A 19893-nucleotide genomic window follows, 5' to 3' on the forward strand; every position below is an offset into this window, starting at 1 on the left:
TTCAGTCAACTTCGTGGGGATCACTTCCCCATGTCTATGTGGTCTTGACTTGGGAGTAGCAAAACATGTGGAAAATTCAGTTAAGAAGGGGTGTGCAACTATAAGGCAGGTGATTATGATACAATTAGGAAGCAGCACTATGGCGTAAAGATCTGAAAGGAAAAATGTTCACAGTGCACTCGGGATAGTCAAAGGATATCTGGAGGAAGCCATACCACGCTTGTATACCCAAGATCAGGAGGGTAAATCGGGTAGGGGTTACATGGATGAGTAGTATCATTAAGCATGAGCTACAAAAGAGAAAATGTTGTGGAGAGTATATAAAGAGAAAGGTGGCCATTTAACTCATGAACACCACAAGGATCAGTCAAGAAAGGACTAGCTATGGCCTCATATTATGACAGGAAATTAGCCAACCAGTCGAAAAGAAATCCCAGAGAGTTTTTTTCTTTATAGGAAAGTAGAAGGAAGACTGGTTATGGAAGAATAACTTTAATGAGCGCAGATGGCAGAGAGGTAACAGAAACAGACGGAATTGTGTTACGGGGATTGATGTGAAAACAGAGGTTGGCGAATCAGAGGTATTTAGGATATGGCGTAATCTGAATGAAATACAGCTGTGGGATTGGATGGGATATTGGCTAGCATTTTAAGATAATGTGCAGGCGAACTGGCGATGCCTTTGACTACGTTGTTTAATTTAAGTCTCAGCTCAGACAGAGTTCCAAGGGAGTGCAAAATAATTCCTTTTCATAAAGGAGTATCTAAGTCTGTGATAGCAGATTACAGACCAATCATCTCATGAGTGGTGGTAAAAATACTGGAAAAGTTGGCAATGGATAGATAAGAATATGATACTTTACGAGGAACAACACGGCTTGTGAAGGATGGATATTGCATTAGTAATCTACTAACTTTTTTTTATAATAGAGTGACAACTGATTTGGATAATACTGCTGGATTTTGCAAAGGCATTTGACTTCTTAATATCACATGGAACTCTGCTATGCAAATGAGAACAAATGGGGGTTGGATATGACACTGGTTAAGAGGGCGGCTGCTGGACAGATATCAAAAAGTGGTACATGGAGAGGCAGAATCGAGGCTAAAACAGGTGCCTAGTGGTGTGCCGCAAGGCTCTGTGCTTATACCATTATTGTTTAATTTGTACATATATGATACAGGATATGACGTGATGGGAGATATTCAGTTGTTTGCTGATGATGAAAAGTTGGGTAGGGTAATGGTTAATCATAGTCATGTGGAGAGCTTGCAGGATGGTTTGAATAGCGTGACAGTATGGGCTAAACTTACTGGATGTCAATTTAAATGTGGAAAAATGCAATCCACACACCTTCAATCTATCCTCATAAGTAGCATTCCACAGGCCACTCACCATCTTGGTTACTCGCCTCTGAATCTTCTCCACCGCTTCCACATCTGGATTACTGTACTCAAGTCTGGTCTCCTGGATTTCTTGGGGATGTGGAAGCGGTGGAGAAGATTCAGAGGCGAGTGGCCTGTGGAATGCTACTTATGAGGATAGATTGAAGTTGTGTGGATTGCAGAAGTTGGTTGATAGGAGAAAAAGAGAGGATACGATAGGAATATTTAAGTTGCTTAAAGGGTTTTATAAAATTGATGCAGGGGAACTGTTTCAGCACTTGGCTGGAGGGGCGAGAACAAGGGGTCATCCCTGGAAGTTGAATAAAAGTATGGTTAGTATGGGTGTGAGGACTAGATTTTTTGCTTGGAGAATGGAGTGGGTTGCTAGAGTCAGTTGTGAGTGCTTTGTCTGTTAATGGGTTCAAGGAGAGGTACGATAGATATTGTGTTGAAAGTATGGGTCTCCCGCGATGAGTCTTAAAACTCCGTGGTGGTGCCACGTTCTGGAGTTAACATTCAAGGTAACTTAATATTTTTCTTATTAATTTAATACAAATCGCAGATACTCACCATCTACTAAAAGAAATATCGTAGCAAATCTGATAGAAAATGTTTTCTGGCCTTGGTGGAATTGGATAGGGCCTGATTTCTGCAATTTTTTTCATTATTCGGTAGATTTCTCGTTGGGCTGCGTTCATATAGAGTCCGACGTTCTCGATCTCTTCCTGAACAAATAAATAAATAAAAATATAAAATAAAATAAATAATGATAATAATAATAATTTAGAAACCCCTTCCTCAAAATAAGAGATACGACAATCAAAACAGTACGCGAACATAACGTTGCAATTACTAAAAAAAAACAGAGAAAGTATTAGATTTATATTAGGGATTCAAATGTTCTATTGTAAGTCCGTTCTTTCACTTAAGGCAAATTATTTGCAACTCAAATTCGTCGACAATATTATATTAGGATAAGAGATTTCTTTTTTAAAATTTCAGTGGAAATCTGAAATCATTCTAGAAAAAAAATCCTATTCCGAAATTATGCCGCCCTAAAATTGACGACCACCCTCTGGTTGTCGGAACTAAATTTTCTGGCTTGATATCGCACGCATGGGGTGCATGAAATTATATAGTTTTATCGTCGAGTATTCTTAAATGGCATAAAAGTGAAGGATAAAAATGATTTTTTGTTTTTTTTTAAATGATGTTTTGTTCTCCGGTACCTATGGGTGAGTAGTCTGCATTTTAACGAACTCCAAATTGTCAATAAAATCGCTTTTCCAGCTACTATGAAATGTTTAATTTTATAAGTTACCGAACAAACAAGAAGAATAGTTTCTCATTATACACTTACCTTAATCTTCATGGTATAAAACGCTTCTACCAGAACTCGAACAACTAAATTGAACACGAAGAATGATCCTATTATAATGAAGGTGACGAAATAGACATAAGCCCAAGGGTTAGCTTCAGTCGCAGGTTGCAGGTGCTCTCCAGCGATGTCGGTTGAGAGTTCAAGTGTATCTCTCCATCCACTCAAAGTGGCCTAAATAATATTAAATACAACGGAACCAGATTAATAACAGTAATAACCGACTGTTGAATCGATTTCCATTGCTGACAAATACATACTATAAAACAAAAGTTATTTCACCTACCACACGGAAAAGAGTTAGAAGGGCATTTGCTGCATTATCGAAGTTGTAGAACGCATTGGTCCAGGTATGGTCGTCGTTAATGCATTCTTGCATGTTACCTATCTCCGAAGATGGAAACCGCCTTCCTGCTTTATCCACACAATGGTAATATTTGCCGGCATACAGTTGGACTCCAATGATGCCAAATATGAACCAAATGAAGAGACACAAAAATGCTACTTCGATGAGAGAAGGGACTGAGTACTGAATGGCCGAAATCATGATCTAAGAAAAGGAAATGTTTATTTTGTTAATGGACATTAAATCAAGTTGAAAATTATAGAATCTTATAATGAAGATTATATATATACACGCTAGAGGTCGTTGCTCATTTCCAATAACGCAAGATAAACTAATGTCTACTCATGTTCTAAATACATAAAAAAATATTTTGCTTTAATTTTGTAAGCATTTCTGGAGTTCAGCTCGTTCTTTTCTTCCAAAATTCGATTCCCGTCTATGACGTGAGGAACCTTTACCTGGTCTCTGTCGACTGAAGGTGAGTTAGCCAGTGGTAGAGGGTTTTTTTTCCCACCCGGAAACTCGTGTTTTTCGTCCTTCAGAACAGGCAAACCGGCCCTGTGAACACACATGGATCTACAGTCATAAAATACATACTTAATCCCTCACTAGGAGAATTATATATAATTCATATATATATATATGAATAAAATATAGATTTAATGACTATAAAACCGAGATAACATATAAAGATTTTAATGACAAATACTACTAGTTTCGGCATATGGCAGCCTTCTTCAGGTATTTATAAAGGAATACTAATAAACATTGAATTATTTAAACAAACTGGAAATTACAGGTACAAATTGTCTCACATAATCGATACATAAAAACGTTGTATTTTTTCAAGTTGTTCCAACTGGCGTGCCATTGTTTATTGCAATTGTGCGTGCAATTGTTTTTATGTATCGATTATGTGAGGCAATTTGTACCTGTAATTTCCAGTTTGTTTAAATAATTCAATGTTTATTAGTATTCCTTTATAAATACCTGAAGAAGGCTGCCATATGCCGAAACTAGTAGTATTTGTCATTAAAATCTTTATATGTTATCTCGGTTTTATAGTCATTAAATCTATATTTTATTCAAATGTACAACAACCGAGTAAAAGCTGATCACCATATATATATATATATATATATATATATATATATATATATATATATATATATATATATATATATATATATATATATATATATATATATATATATATATATACATTCTATACACACTAATATCAAATTCATACACACTATATGAATTTGATATTAACCAACGTGGCTAACACGTATGAATTTTATGTACTTGGATTCCGAACAGAGTCAATGAAAGTACCACGAAATCTAGGGACATTCAAACCGGACGGAACAGGACGATTCACGTTAATTTTCTTAATTTGTTTTCTCTGTTTATGCGTGGCTCCGATTTACATATTATGCGGGATGAAAAACCGGATTCTAGGAGGGGAAAGCCCTGCTACATCCGTACGAGATTGGGTAACTAACCTTACTAACCTTCAACTGAAACGTCTTAAAGATTCGTCACGTCATCGACAGAATTCGAACCTAGATCTTTCCAACCAAAGGTCAAATGTCACGAAGTCCTCAGAACGGAGTTATGGAGGCTTTATATTTGCCTATATGTAAATGAAATCTCAAAGCCAAAATCTATATAATAAATTTTGTTTGGGAACTAATATAGGATAAAAATTCATTGCCGGGTTAAATATAACTTTAGATGTTATGCATAAAAAAGAAGTTATGTATAGGACAATGTACCTTTAAAGATTTAAATTTCGATGTCACTCGAAGTGGCCAAAATATCCTGAAGATTCTAAAAGCACTGAAACTCTTCAATTGGGCGACTGGCACCATGGTTCCGATAGCCCCAACCTGAAAGGGAAAATAAATATGTAAATTTAAATGAATAACTTTAAGGATGCTAACAGAAGTATAACCTAAAATGATTACTTCATAATCCCCCCCCAAAAAAAGACCCCAAAATTTAGATATTATCTATATATATATAATATAAATTATCAGTGACTTTGAATAGCAAATGGTATATTTTTCTGTTCCGTTTTATACGGTTTTCCATTATCTATAACCGTATATATTTCTGTAGAATATAAACAATAGTTGTTTAATAAGTAATACAAAATTAGAAAAAAAAAGTGAAAGTTCCATACAACGATTGATTAGTTGCTTTCTAATTGCCATAATGGAAAATCACGTCCTTTAGGAAGAACATATACGTTCTTCCTAAAGAACGTTAGGAAGAACGAGTATAAGGCAATATGCAAGCATTGCGTCACTAGACCAATCATTTTAACTCCGTCTATGAAAATCATCCAAGTAGATTAATGTACAGTCGGGTAACTCATTAGGTTGGTGGTTAACTTTTATTATTATTATTATTTTTATTATTATTTCTGATACCTCCAAGGAGTCCGAAGACTCATCGCGGGAGGACACCTTACCTCTACTACGAATCAACGCCATCTACCGCCCACCTCCAACACCACCACAACTAGTAATTTTTGTCTGTAAATTGCGTGTGTTCTGAAGGGCCGATTTGTATGTATGCGGGATGAAAAACCCGAGTTTCCGGGAGAAAAAACCCTGCTACCTCCGTATGAGATCGGCTAACTCACCTTCGATTGAAATCGTCCAGATAAAGATTCCTCCCGTCGCGATGAGAATCGAACTTAGGCCTATTCCAATCGAAGGGCGCAATGTACAGTGGTATCTCGCTAATCCGAACTAATAAAAACCGTGCTCGTTCGAATTAGCGAATTTCCCCGCAAGAGACAACAATAACAAGACAAAAATAATCAGATTCTAATGGTATATCAATTTAATTCTGTAAATAAATTAACGGATAGAAAAAAGCTACTGTACTGTAATGTTGTGTACAAGAAAATATCACTTTCTTGTACACAACACAAAACGTTTCACAAAATAACACAAAAAAAGTTTTTTTATTTCTTTGTAAAAAAAGTCACTGATTTTCTTTTGCTTCTTAGAAGCTAAACTTTTTTCGAATGCTTCTTCTCGGAGCTGCATTAGCAATAAAATTTTGTGGAATGGCGTATCATTCTGCTTAGCCCATTCTATAAACACATTAAAACTATCAGCTGCCTCTTCATGTTTTACTTTTTTTTCTTCGAGTTCTTCATCATCGTCTGCTAATTCATTCTGTAGTATCATATTTATAATTTCAGCATCTGATTTGATTTCGAATTCACTTTCGGTTCTACCTGTAATCCATTGCGCAACATCTGTTTGTGAAATTTTAACATCTGGATTTATATTTTTAACCGAATTATGCACGTTTTGAATTTCCTCTTTTTGTGTATATTTGTGATTCATGCCGACAATACAGTACGTACTGTATAAAAAAAGCAAACGTGAACACACAATAAATCAAAATAGTCCTCCAGTATAATCGTACAATCGACAGCATGAAAAAAAAATACTGTACTGCAATAATAATAAAATAAATAATAATAGTTAAAATAATAATTATTAAATAAAAATAATAGTAAACAAAATAATAATACGTAATAAATAAAACTTTTTTCTTTCAAATCGCAGTTCGGATTACTGGAGGGTTCGGACTAAAGAGGTTCGGATTAGCGAGATACCACTGTATACAAATTAAAACGTTAAGTATAAGAAAAGAAGTTCATTAGCTTATTCTAGTTGATCGGGTGAAACAATTGTTGGTATTCGACCAATGGCTATCAAAATATGATCATTTTTTTTAAATATAATCCTACCACAAAAGGTTAAAAACCTACAGCGTATTAGTATCGTAAGCGTGCTAAGGATTAAATGATCCGAAAACCCAGCTTTACAGACCGAACAGAACTTTTTCATGCCACTAAACAGGGTGGTGGTCTGACACCAGATGATGAAGTTCATCTTCCATAACAAAACACCCTGACAGCCATTCATATCCATAGCATGTCGGTTGGAGAGCAGAGACGCTATCCACTCCCAGAACCAAGCATTTTTTGATGGTCGCAAAATAGAAATTAAATTAAATGGATGTCTCACCAGTCAGTTAATTCTAAACATAAACTCTGTCTCGAGCCTTTGGCCTGATATTATCTAATTTCGAACGGAATTGACCGATGTATCTTAAGTCCAGAGGAGGATACAATTCTTCTTCGTCCCTTTCACAATACGATAAAGTGGGAAAAAAGACTCGCACTACGTTCGACTCACGAACTGCGTTCAATGCACTTCTTTTCGGATATTTTGCACTTTATTCAACACTTTTTTATCCTATCGCATACTAATTTTCGTAATTACAAGGTTTTTTGTTGTTGTTGTTGTTGTTGTTGTTGTCGTTAAAAGTTGCACTTTAATTTATCTAAGTCCATCAACATTGAATACTAGCAAAAACAAAAAATGTGATTATTTACCACAGTGACGGCGAAGTCCAGGAAAGTCCATAAAGAACCAAATATTGCTTGAAAGCGAATCCCAAGAAATCTAAGAATGATTTCTATGATAAATAAAGTAACGAAGACTTGATTGAGGAAATTAAGAAACTGAACTCCTTGTATCTCTTTTGTACGTTCTTCATCGATGGACTGTAAATAATAGGGAGAAGAAAAGAATGGGTGAGGAAGAATAAACAGATACAAATATGATATTTAATAAAATTTGTAACAAGAAAAGCATACATTTTTGAAGCAGAAATGATATTACATTATTAAATTGTTTAAATAATTTAAAATCTTCAGTTCACACGTAACCAAAAACATAAAAACAGATATATATATATATATATATATATATATACATACATACACACACATATATACTTTTCTTACTGCGTATATTTACAGTGACATCAAGTAAATGAAGCAAAAAAGTACTTACCAGAACAATTGTGTTCAGAACGATAATACAGATTATAAGGAATTCGAATCTGCCGTTTGTTACTATACTACGCAAGGCTGCATGCTGTGTGACAAGAATTTTTGGACACCAGGTAGGCAGTGAACTTTGCCTAAAAGAAAGGAAAGAATTTCTGGTGTTTATAGCCTATGATACTGTTATTTCGTTAAGACAAAAATAGTCTGCAGCAATCTTCTGTCAGCTTTTAAAAATTAATAAAACGTTTTAAATCTTTATCTGCGCTGGGATTATTATAAACACAAGATGCATTTCAGAACGACGTATTTACAGTATTTATTTTTATTTCTAAAGAATAGCTGTTATGTGAATACTTAACGTAGTTTCTTACTTGGATTTGGAAGCAGTAGTTTCGATTTGGATAGGCGTAGTCTGCTCAACATGTGATTGGCCCTCGACATTCTTTTTAGTATCTTGAGACTCAGATTGCAACTAAAAATAAAAAAAGAGAATAAATAACATTTGTGTGTACGTCTAAAGTATTGATGAACGTCAAGGATTACGATAACTAGCCCGAGAAATTCAAATTCTCAAAATAAAAATTTCGATTATTGTAAATCGAATTCTTTGTATCGTTTATTGTAAATCGATAATCGTGTGTGGATTCCAGTTAATTGATCCACATCAGGAATAGCATAATTTGACCCAATTAAGCCGCTGCCCCAACTAAACGAAGTTGCACGTTAATAGTTTAAAATGAGATAAACAATTGGCTTTAATTAAAGTAAAATATTTGTCATAAAAATAATTTCATTTATATACGTATAAATGGCTTTATCTTATTTAACTAATTGTAATTAAACAAAATAGGCGCAGGTATTAATTATAGGAAGGCAATATTAATAATATTGCCTTCCTGCATGAGATAGAGTTTTGATCCAGTAATAAATTTTCTAGCGTCGTGAGTAGTCACTTGTTCAAGCTCGGGAATCTCATCCTCGTGTCTTTCTTTTTCTTCTAATGTCCTCTGATGTTTGGCTTTAGTTTCCTCCTTAAAAACTTCGTTATAGTATTAAAGACTCAATGGATGCAAACGCTTCGTAGTTTCTGATGTGGAACACGTCTGATGGGATATCACTATCGCTGTATTTGTGATTGAATGCCTAAAACAGTGAGCAAAATATTTTCAATGCTCTTCTTTGCTTATTTCTCACCAACTATCGACCATAAACTATCTTGTTTGTAAAAGATTAATTTTTGCGCTGATCTCCTTAGCAATAGTTGAGAACCAGTAATACTTTTCTTGATTTCTGTTCTAATTCCATGTCCCAACTTCAACTCATAAGCCAATTCTTATGAGTTGAAGTATGAAATATCAAATATCATCCACGCATTTTTGTTCGCCTGGTACTGAAATGGTAAACTCTTCGTTCTGCCTTTTAAAACATCGAAATCTGGCTCCTTTACCAGTAACTAGCAGCTTTCGTTTCGTTTCCTAGTTTCTGGCATATTTGAACAGCATAATACTGTTACACAAATCATAGCTTTCATTGATCCAAACAGTGTAGCGTATTTATAATACAGGGAACCATAATACGATAAAATAGCCGCTTTTTGTCAGTATTGCAGATATCACCAGCACTAAAGTTTTGAAGATTTTACGTACTTTTTCAAACACTCCATGTGATAGAGTTTACTGGCTGGCCCAATTAAACGACGCTGTGTCTGAAATAAATGAAGCAAATTCTTATTATATTCTCATTTTGTTTTTGTTCTTCCAGTCCCAATTGTTCCAATAAAACAGCTGTCCCGATTAACCGGAATTTACTGTATTTAATCTATTTGCCATTTGTAATTTTTCTGAAAGGAAAGTCCATATTTTCATACGATTCCTTTTTTAAATAACGAAACCTGTGGTGCGTTCATAATTAGAAGAAACACATGTATAAACCACAGTGAAAATTATTTAATTGTAAATATTTCATCCTAAGTATCTTAGGACATCATCAGTACAGTATTTAAACAAAAATTAGGAATAACATACAGTTAGGGCGCATGATTACAATAGAATCTCATGAAAACGTGCAAAACGTGCTAAAGTAGTACCAAAAAAAAAAAAAAAAACGTTAATTATTTAACACAGTTTTGTATGATAATTTCCCATACTTTAGGAATAGTAAGAACGTCGTTGCGGTTTAGGTTTGGTCTGTGTAGTAGGGCTTCAGAACTTTCTTTGTATAAACGTTCATGTTTAAATATAGATCTATGTAAAAGTTTAGCCTTTTCCCAATGGATCCTATGGTTTGGATTTTCAATTCCGTGTTGAGAGAGGCCAGATTTATGCGGTTTAAGAAGACGAATGTGGTCTTGATGTTCCGAGATGCGTTTCTGAACAGACCTACCTGTCTGTCCAAAGTAAGATAATTTGCATGAGCATGAAATCTCATAAACACCAGTAACATCAAGGGTGAGAATTCATAAAGAAACAATAGAATTACTAACTCAAAAATTTCCGTCTGATATAGTTGAATTGTTCAAGTTTGTTATTGCATCAGGTTACTTCACCTGGAAAGGTCAAATTTACAAGCAAGAGAAAGGAACAGCAATGGGATCTCCTTTATCACCAAACCTAGCAAATTTGTTTCTAGAACACCTTGAGGAAAAAATATTCACTTTTGAACCCAAACCAAAAATTTGGCTAAGATATGTCGATGACGTATTTGCAGTATGGAATCATCCCGAACCTGAATTACAACTGTTTCTAGATAAAATTAACCTTCTTCATCATCGAATCAACTTTACGTTAGAAAAAGAATCTCCACAGGGTATCTCTTTTTTGGATTTACACATCAAAAGAAAAGAAGACGGTTCCATCGCCACTTCCGTCTTTCGCAAGCCTACATTCTCAGGTCGCTACATTCACAATTCTTCTGCTCATCATCCATCTCAGAAATCTGGCATTGTTAAATCACTAGTTTCCAGAGCACACAAATTCTGCTCCTCTGAAGAATCTTTAAACCAGGAATTAGAAGTTATCAAAAATACAGCCATCCTAAATGGATATAATCCCAAAACAACTCAAAAAATCATCAGTCACTTCTGCATACATCAAACCAGACAGGAAGAAGTGCATAGGATTCCCATACCTTACGTTAAAGGCATCTCAGAACGTCTTTCTAAAATTATGAAGAAATACAATTTTGCCACTACTTACAAACCTATCAACCAAATTTACAACTTATTACCTTCTCCTAAGGACAAATTCTCACCCTTGATGTTACCTGGTGTTTATGAGATTCCATGCTCATGCAAATTATCTTACTTTGGACAGACAGGTAGGTCTGTTCAGAAACGCATCTCGGAACATCAAGACCACATTCGTCTTCTTAAACCGCATAAATCTGGCCTCTCTCAACACGGAATTGAAAATCCAAACCATAGGATCCATTGGGAAAAGGCTAAACTTTTACATAGATCTATATTTAAACATGAACGTTTATACAAAGAAAGTTCTGAAGCCCTACTACACAGACCAAACCTAAACCGCAACGACGTTCTTACTATTCCTAAAGTATGGGAAATTATCATACAAAACTGTGTTAAATAATTAACGTTTTTTTTTTTTTTTTTTTTTTTTTTGGTACTACTTTAGCACGTTTTGCACGTTTTCATGAGATTCTATTGTAATCATGCGCCCTAACTGTATGTTATTCCTAATTTTTGTTTAAATACTGTACTGATGATGTCCTAAGATACTTAGGATGAAATATTTACAATTAAATAATTTTCACTGTGGTTTATACGTGTGTTTCTTCTAATTATACGATTCCTTGTTATGAACACATGCACAAGGAAAAAATAGACTTTCTTTTTTTGTGAAATAAATAAATAAAACGCCTGTGTACAGCAGTCGGAAAGTAGACGTTACACGTTCCCCTCTAGGTCTGGTCTGGACTAACTCATCTTCAGCTATAAAACCTGTAAGGTTTTATAGCTGAAGATGAGTTAGTCCATCCATACAGAGGTGACAGGGGTTTAACTTCGGGCAACTTAAGTTTTTACCTACACGAAAGACAAGCCATCCGGAGAACTTAATAAGCAGAACATAATATATTTGGCATCACAGCCTCGGCCTGAGTTGCCTCTTGTATAACATTAAGAATTCCTAATTCTAATGCGAATAAATTCCAATCCTGCAGAATGGATTCGATTCAAATTAAGTTAAGCTTGTAAACACCGAATGTACTCAAAACCTGGAAGTTCATAATCGAATATCGGATTTGTATTCTTCTTCCAATTGTCCACCTGATCCTCTTCATCACATCCTTTATCTAATTGTGCAGCAGACAGGTGGCATGGGCACAACTTTTTGTTATTGTTTTTGAAATACCTTTCTCTATCGCTATTTATTTTTTTTAAAAAAATTAGCAATCGGTAGCGTGAAGCTCCCTTTTTCCATCCAGACCACGGCTATCAATATTTATTTATTATTTATTTTTTTTAAACCGTTTAACTAATTCTGATAGTGACAGCACAGCACATAGCAGAATTACTACACAAATACTACGAAATGGCATATTTCGAAAACTTTCGAACATATAGAAATGCTTTTATGTTAGTAAACTTGATTTTCCATTACTTCCGAAATTACTCCCATTAAAAATCGACGACAAAAATCCTTAAACTGGGTTTAAGTATGAGTTCATCTGAAATAATAGGACATTTTATGCAAAATATTGTATGAATCAATATTTGTAAACATCTTTTCGATAAAGTTAAACCAGATCAAATCTCACCTTCGTTTTTTGGTAAGAATCCATATCGCACGAATTCAGCAACACAGCAATGAAGAGATTAAGGACCACAAAGTTGCCCACAATCAAAATAACAATTATGACACAAGGACACATGGGTTGTGACAATTCTTCGCCCATCATGCAGTTCCATATAATCTCGATCCACTGTCCACAAAATATGCAAAATACTGAGTACAAAGAATGAGGAAAGTCGTTGAATCGAAATCTGTAAGTATACAAGTTAAACGACGCGATTAGGTAATTGTTCTAAATATGTCATATTTATTAAATTTTTTATTATTGGTGCTAACTTCTCAATCTATCTGTTTAGAACACAAGACTGTTATATGGCTATTTTCACTATATGTGAATTTAACATGAAGATGAAAGTGTGAATTAATCTCGAAGCAGAGAGAGAGAGAGAGAGAGAGAGAGATCGTTCATTTACTGATAAGATACCAGATAATTTTCATTGCTCTCCTAACATACCTGATATTTTCCTCACCAATAACCATTTCATGTAAAATGAACACTCAATGTCCAAAATATTAGCGACATCTCCGTGCTAAGTGGAAATCGCAAGCAACAGCAGCGACTAACGACATGCAGTAGGCACGACCACAAGTACGACGTATAATGCAAAAACTTCACCCTACTGGGAAAGTATTTGCATTCAAATGCGCTTGTGACAGTGGACAAATGTGGTCTAAGTGAACGAACGAGGTATGATAATGGTAGTCAGACGAGCTAGTAAGATTATCTCGTGCAAATGGTGATGTGATAAACATCAAGTCAACTTCCAGAATTGATCCAGAATGTAGCTGATCAATTGATCGATGCGAGGAGATGACGGACTGTGAAGTCCAACAGACGCGCTACAAATGGCCAAATGGCTTCGCTGGACAACTAGTGACTACAAGGGAGTATGTTGTAGCGTGTCCCTGCAATAGACACTGTCCGGCATGGGCATAATAATAATCAGATCATTGAGGTCCCACGTCCATCTCCAACCAAAACAAGTGTTTATGATTGAAGTGAACACAGAAACATTAGGACAAGAACATGGCAAAACAATAAGAAGTCATCATCGTACTGATCAAGTATACCCACTCATGTTCATGATCTATCATCTGATACGTGCTCCAGTAAGGTAAACGTACCATATCACAGAGCACGTGTCGTTTAGAATAGTTAACAGGAATACGAATGATTTTACGTCAGTTGATCTTCCTTCTGTATCATCGGAACCCAGTACCGTTGGCATCTTTGGGATGTGACAGGAGTTCATGATTGGGATGACGTGATGAAAACTGCAAGAATCATCATCATCATCATGTTTAGCTGGCAGAATATCTTCGGAGTGTTTCCAGAAACTGATGGTTTCTGGAAACAATCCGAAAGTTGATTATTGTGTTGGGTTGTTTTAGAATTACGGTTGAAGCAAATAAGGCTATGAGGCCAATGAGTTATGCCACTTAATTGCGTATGTTCTATGGCCGCTTTGCGGACGAAAAACCAAAGATCATTGCGAGATAAACACCCTCTCACCTGTCTGTGAGACTGACTAACTCACATTCAGTTCATCAGTGTCCGCGCGGTTAGCCTAGTGGCTATGCCCCTCGCAACCATGTGCCTGGGGAAGGAGTGTCCTAGGTTCGATTCCCGTCGACAACGTGAGGAGCTTAAGCATCTTTCTCAGCCATAGCCAAGTTAGCCGGTCTTGAGCTTGGACAGCAGGGTTTTCCCCCCAGTTTATCTGGGGTTTTTCATCCCGCAAGCAGGCAAATCGGCCCCGTGAACACACACACACGGATACAGTCAGGAATACTTAAAACAATCCCTCCAGCCATAGGTTCTGAATTGTCAGCAATGCCGGTCCCGAGTCCGGATAAAAATAGGGGGGGGGGAGAATTGAGGTGGTGCCGTACCTCCCCGTAAAAGGGGTTCACGACCGTTGAATCACCATACGAAATGAATCAATGAAGTTCATCAGTGACGCCATTCGAAGTTAGGTATTTCCAATCAAAAATAAAAATCAATCAGATGTTCATTTAATAACTGCCTCAGTTTAAAAAATAGTTAATTTAAAAGCAACTATTTGCTCCGTACAATTCAAAATCTGTCGTGACGACCTTTTTCGTCGTGTGTTCTAATTTACCATCTAGTCTTAAGTCACTTTTATAAATAAAATAACTAATTACGAAATGATCACCGATCGAAAAGTAGGGAAATTTATATTTATACTGCGCCACCCTATTCTTAGATTAGTCTATATAAATAGTAGGATCAATTCTAAATTAGTTTAGCAGTCATCTCATTAGGCCGAATTATTTATTATCATTTTTACTTGGGGTTCCCGCTAGATTCGAATATTTATGAACGGTGCAATAATAAGGAATTCAGGCAAACACAATATTTAGATCAACAAAATAAAACATTTAATATATGATATGGCTAACAAATACAAGAAATCTATTTTAAATTGGAACTACACAATAAACTTAACATATCTTCTTAGGTCACTCACGCCAATTCAAAGTTCTAACTATCATATACAATTCTCAGTCTCAAAACACAAATCTTCTTATCTCAAGTTAATATAACAACTTCACATTTAATCAGTCTTCACAAATCTATCAGCTCAATGTTTATATTCACAGCAGGCAATAAACCACGTAAGCAATATTCCAAGCAAATATATTCCCGGATCTTGAGCATCGGAGATATATTACAGTTAATGCTAGAATAGAGAAACTTATACAACTACTCTTACCAGACAAATTCTTCAATACATCAAATTATTGAGAGAGCACTTATGAATTAACTTAATTAACATTAGCGGAACACACATAATAAAATTTCTCCACAGTTCAAACTATACTACTGTTAGTCGCACTTCACTATTCCAAACAACAGTAATTAGGTACTGATATCTATTCTTATTCACTTTTCTCCAAGTAATCAATATAACCTTTTCCTAGGGCAACATAGAATTTAATCGTAATCCAGATTAACTGGAACTAATCAGAATTTTCGCATTGACTGTCCAGTTTCCTTTTATCTGATAACGGCATCAACCTTTCTTCATAACAACAGCAGATTTCGCTTATAACATTAGACTTTATGTTTCACTACTTATAGGTTCACTTCCGAACACTACACTCATAAATTTCTGCCCTGAGGATTATATAATCTTGGTTCCGCAAAACTCTCTCCTCCTTCTTAATAATAATTCTTCTCTTCCTCTCTATCTTTTCTATGACCTTCCTTCTCTCTCTACCCTTTTTTCTCTATCTTCTATATGACCTTCACTCCCACCTTACGTTCGAACGCCACGCTCTCTTCACTCGTGGTTGTTTACGCGTGCGTCTCCATGACAACAGACTAAACGTAAACATTTCGCTAATGTAATGTATGCTCTGTTACTACTCTTACATGAATGATTACATAACATTAAATATTTGACAAATAAGAACAACAGAATATTTAAGCTACTTCTTTAACTTTTTGATTACGTATACAGTTAAATATAAATTAACACTTTACGTTACACCACATATATTTAGTTATACAAAATTCTATACATATTATTATTTTATAAATTAATAGCAGGTCAGGTTTTCAGTAAATATTTAATTAGTAATTCTTAATCAAGGAATAATAAACAATTTTATATAAACCATGATTGATTAATATTTAATAAGCAATGTTAAATGTGAATGAAAAATAATAAATTACATAACATAGCTTCATTCACAATTTAACACTCCGTACAATTCAAAATCTGCCTCCACTATGGAATATTTCTTTTAACACACGGGACAGAGAATCAAAAATCTCTCAAATTCTAGAAGAAAGTAAATACAAAAGTTTATTCCTTCTTTACGGATGAAAAGTACCTATAGAAAGGAACTTTTCATCCGTATTTGACTAAACGGTCATTAATAATCTTTACAGTTTCCTTAAAATCCACAAAACCACTAATAACATCAGTTATATTTGCATTTCTTTCATTTCCTTAACCTTTCCTCCAGTGTCCAAAAATGTTCGTCAGTCTGTATGAACTTTGAGCGCTTCTTTTTTGATGCAACAACCCACAGAAGATTTCCAACAAATTTGAAATCTCCTCCCTCCACCTCAGAAGACGTCTGATTTTCAAGTAGAGGAACTTTTTAAATTGGTAACAAATTACACAAACACAACACGAGACTAAAGATGCTAACACTTCACCCTATCAAGCAATTTAAAAACAAAGAAAAAAAAATTCGGGAACTTTTTTTTTAGAGAGGCAAAAAGAGAAAGCTGAAAGAAAGTTGTATTTAGTTATTTTGCACATTAAGATGATTTTTGCCGATGAGGGAAACCCACGGAAAACAGAGAAACTTAGTGACAGCATTAGCTTTAATAACAAAAAAAAAGAAGTAAATTTACATAAAATTCTTAAGTAATTATACTCAGAAAATCAAGCATCGATTCTGAATCCTACCTGGGCATTCTGTTAGTGGGATATTTTGAATCACGGAATCTTTCATATAGCAAAGTAATACCCACAACGCTGCACATGTACACCACGACACAGAAAACTGCTATTAACTCAACCATGGGCCTCACATTAGTCAAAGTGACTCGGATAACCCTTTGCATCAATTTCCACTTCTCTGCTAACTCAAGAAGTCGAAGCTACAAAAAAAAATAAATAAAATAAAAATAAAATAATAATAATAACAATAAGATAAAAATAAATAAATAAAAATATAGACGTCATATTTAAAACTTTCTATAGGTCTCCTATTGAAAACTTATTGTGGAAGAGGTAAAAAGTCCAATAAGTCCTTTCATTATTCTTTTATTACAGTTACAAGGCTGCATTCGAGTATTTTATTTTTAAATTTACGTGAATCCCGCGTACAAAATGATGAAAACGTATGATAACATTAGTAAGGGGGGGCTAATTTGATAATTCAGAAATTCTTGTTCTAGAGAAGTCACCTCAGGCCTAATAAGCAGATTAGTTGGCTGTTTCTTTAGTTTTTATGATGTATCCAAAATGCCTCATACTCACCATTCTCAAAGGGCGAACAAAGTTCAAGTGGACCACATTTAAAGCGACACCTAATATCACATCTAACATCCCCGAAGAAACGACTATCGAATGAAGAATATTCCACTTATTGAAGAAATAATGCCATCCATAGGCGATAAGTTCCAACGATATCCCAGCAATGAACACTGATAATAAAACCTACGAGAAAAATGTCAAGAATAGGAGTAAGTAAATGATTAATAACTACAGTTATAACCGATGCATATTATGATTCTATATAGTTTACACGTAACATTGTAAATGACAATACAAATGTATCATGAAAAAACAAAAGCATCATTAAAGTGTAAATTTATTCTCTAAACTTTTTTTTTTTTTAAATTTTATTTCACACTTTCCTAACACAACATCTACAATTCTCCATTTGATTTTTTATCATAAAGAATCAGAAGAATCCTGATCAATTAGAGTACCGAAAAAAAAAGTTTCCTGGTCCTAATAATACTTATCAAATCGGATTCAAAAACCTCTGATTCACAAGTAACTTTCAAACTTTTCTTTTGTGACGAATTTTAGCATTCTTTTTACCGGAATGCCTTTATCCTGCCCTTTGTTTCCAAAGACATTCGAATCCTGTCCAGAATGAAAAAAAAAAAAAAACCTTCAGATGAAAAGACCCTTCATAATGTTTTTTTTTTTTTTTTTTATTTGAAGATGAGTGAACCGGTCCATACGGAGGTGGAAGAATTCTTTCCACCTCTTCTTGGAAACTCGGATTTCTCATCCTGCAAAGCAGGCAAACTAGCCAGAAGAATATACGCAATTAACCAACATAATACGCTGGCCTTACGGCCTTAGCTGCTTCTGCCAAAATTCCAAACAAAGACTTTACTTCGGAACATGTTTCTAAAAAAAAAGGGAGATTTCATTTCGATCCTTTCCAGAATAATGGAGGAATCTATTAATAGTAAAGGTTTACACAACTTAAAGCCACTCAAGTAATTAATTTTCGCCAGTTTCCATTCATTGATATCCATTCGTAGAAAATCTTGCGTACATCCTGCCGTCCTATCGTTATAGAAAATTCACGCAGCTTTCCCTGATGTTTCTAAGTTATTCGATTGCATTTATCCAAACTCTTCAAAGTAAACTCATCATCTTATGCAACTGGATTAGCCCTTCTCTGGCAGCAACTGCATGCGATTTTATTTCCGACTTCGCGAATACTGCACCTTAATGCACATGCGATCACTTTTGCTGACTAATGTCGTGTTTCTTCTTCTTTTAATAACTTCTCCTAGGAAACAACAAAACTTCAAGAATTCTACTTAAATCCGCAGTGAAAATAAATACCCTTTAAATATTAATGGCAAAAACTACAGTGGTTTTTGTAAATAAAAACTGTATGATGAATTTCTATGAATTTCACCGAATAAAAATTTGGTGAAAAGCAGTAGGATGTGAGATGGGAAACAAACACCCACAAAAATTGTAAATAAATACTTTAATTCAGTAACAAATGGATGCATGAAAACAATGGAAACAGGTCAAAAAAGAGAATGTCAAATTGCTTCAATAAGGAATATGGTCACCCCCCCCCCCCTCACAGCAACAGCGCTCACAACGATGTTTCATACTTTTTATAATGGTGTCCAGGAGGTCAGTTGGTAATAACAACAACCATTGTTCCTGGAAAGATCTCCTAAGTCCCTTAAAATTTTGGGGAGGAGCGAGGGTTCGAGAGCAGCCACACGACTCTAGGTCCTCAATGGGATTAAGGTCAGGGGACTTGGCGTACAATAGTCTCTTTTTGAAGATATTGGAAGATCTTCCCTCGATGAGAACGAGAATTATGGTCTTGTAGGATAAATGTTTTCCCTATCGCCCCCACATACGGACGAATATAGGGGTCCAAAGATACAACTTTTTACAATGATGAAGATAAATATCTTTCATTGTGCGATAGAAGCTCGGTTTAGGCTGTTTTTGTATCTATTTATCACAACCATCTCGCATAGCATCATAAAATACAAATACATTTTATGAGCTATGATTTTTATCAAAATCTG

At 35.0% G+C, this 19893-nt stretch overlaps 1 protein-coding gene across 1 annotated transcript in view; it reads right to left on the reverse strand.

Moving 5' to 3' along the window:
• LOC150105854 (sodium channel protein 1 brain-like) overlaps positions 1-19893 on the reverse strand; it is a 64102-nt gene that overhangs the window by 14589 nt on the left and 29620 nt on the right. Inside the window, exons 15-24 of the mRNA XM_090393626.1 lie at positions 17843-18022; positions 17267-17460; positions 12781-13006; positions 8376-8476; positions 8009-8138; positions 7546-7716; positions 4892-5005; positions 3051-3314; positions 2747-2938; positions 1957-2111 (exon numbers count right to left, since the gene is read on the reverse strand). Of these exons, the coding sequence (XP_090249752.1) occupies positions 1957-2111; positions 2747-2938; positions 3051-3314; positions 4892-5005; positions 7546-7716; positions 8009-8138; positions 8376-8476; positions 12781-13006; positions 17267-17460; positions 17843-18022 (1727 nt within the window). The remainder of the gene's footprint in view (positions 1-1956; positions 2112-2746; positions 2939-3050; positions 3315-4891; positions 5006-7545; positions 7717-8008; positions 8139-8375; positions 8477-12780; positions 13007-17266; positions 17461-17842; positions 18023-19893) is intronic.

The sequence above is a fragment of the Typopeltis vanoorti genome, chromosome 6, assembly GCF_054136105.1.
Source record: "Typopeltis vanoorti isolate ZY-2024b chromosome 6, IOZ_Tvanoo_1.0, whole genome shotgun sequence".
In the NCBI taxonomy this organism is placed as follows: Eukaryota; Metazoa; Arthropoda; class Arachnida; order Uropygi; family Thelyphonidae; genus Typopeltis; species Typopeltis vanoorti.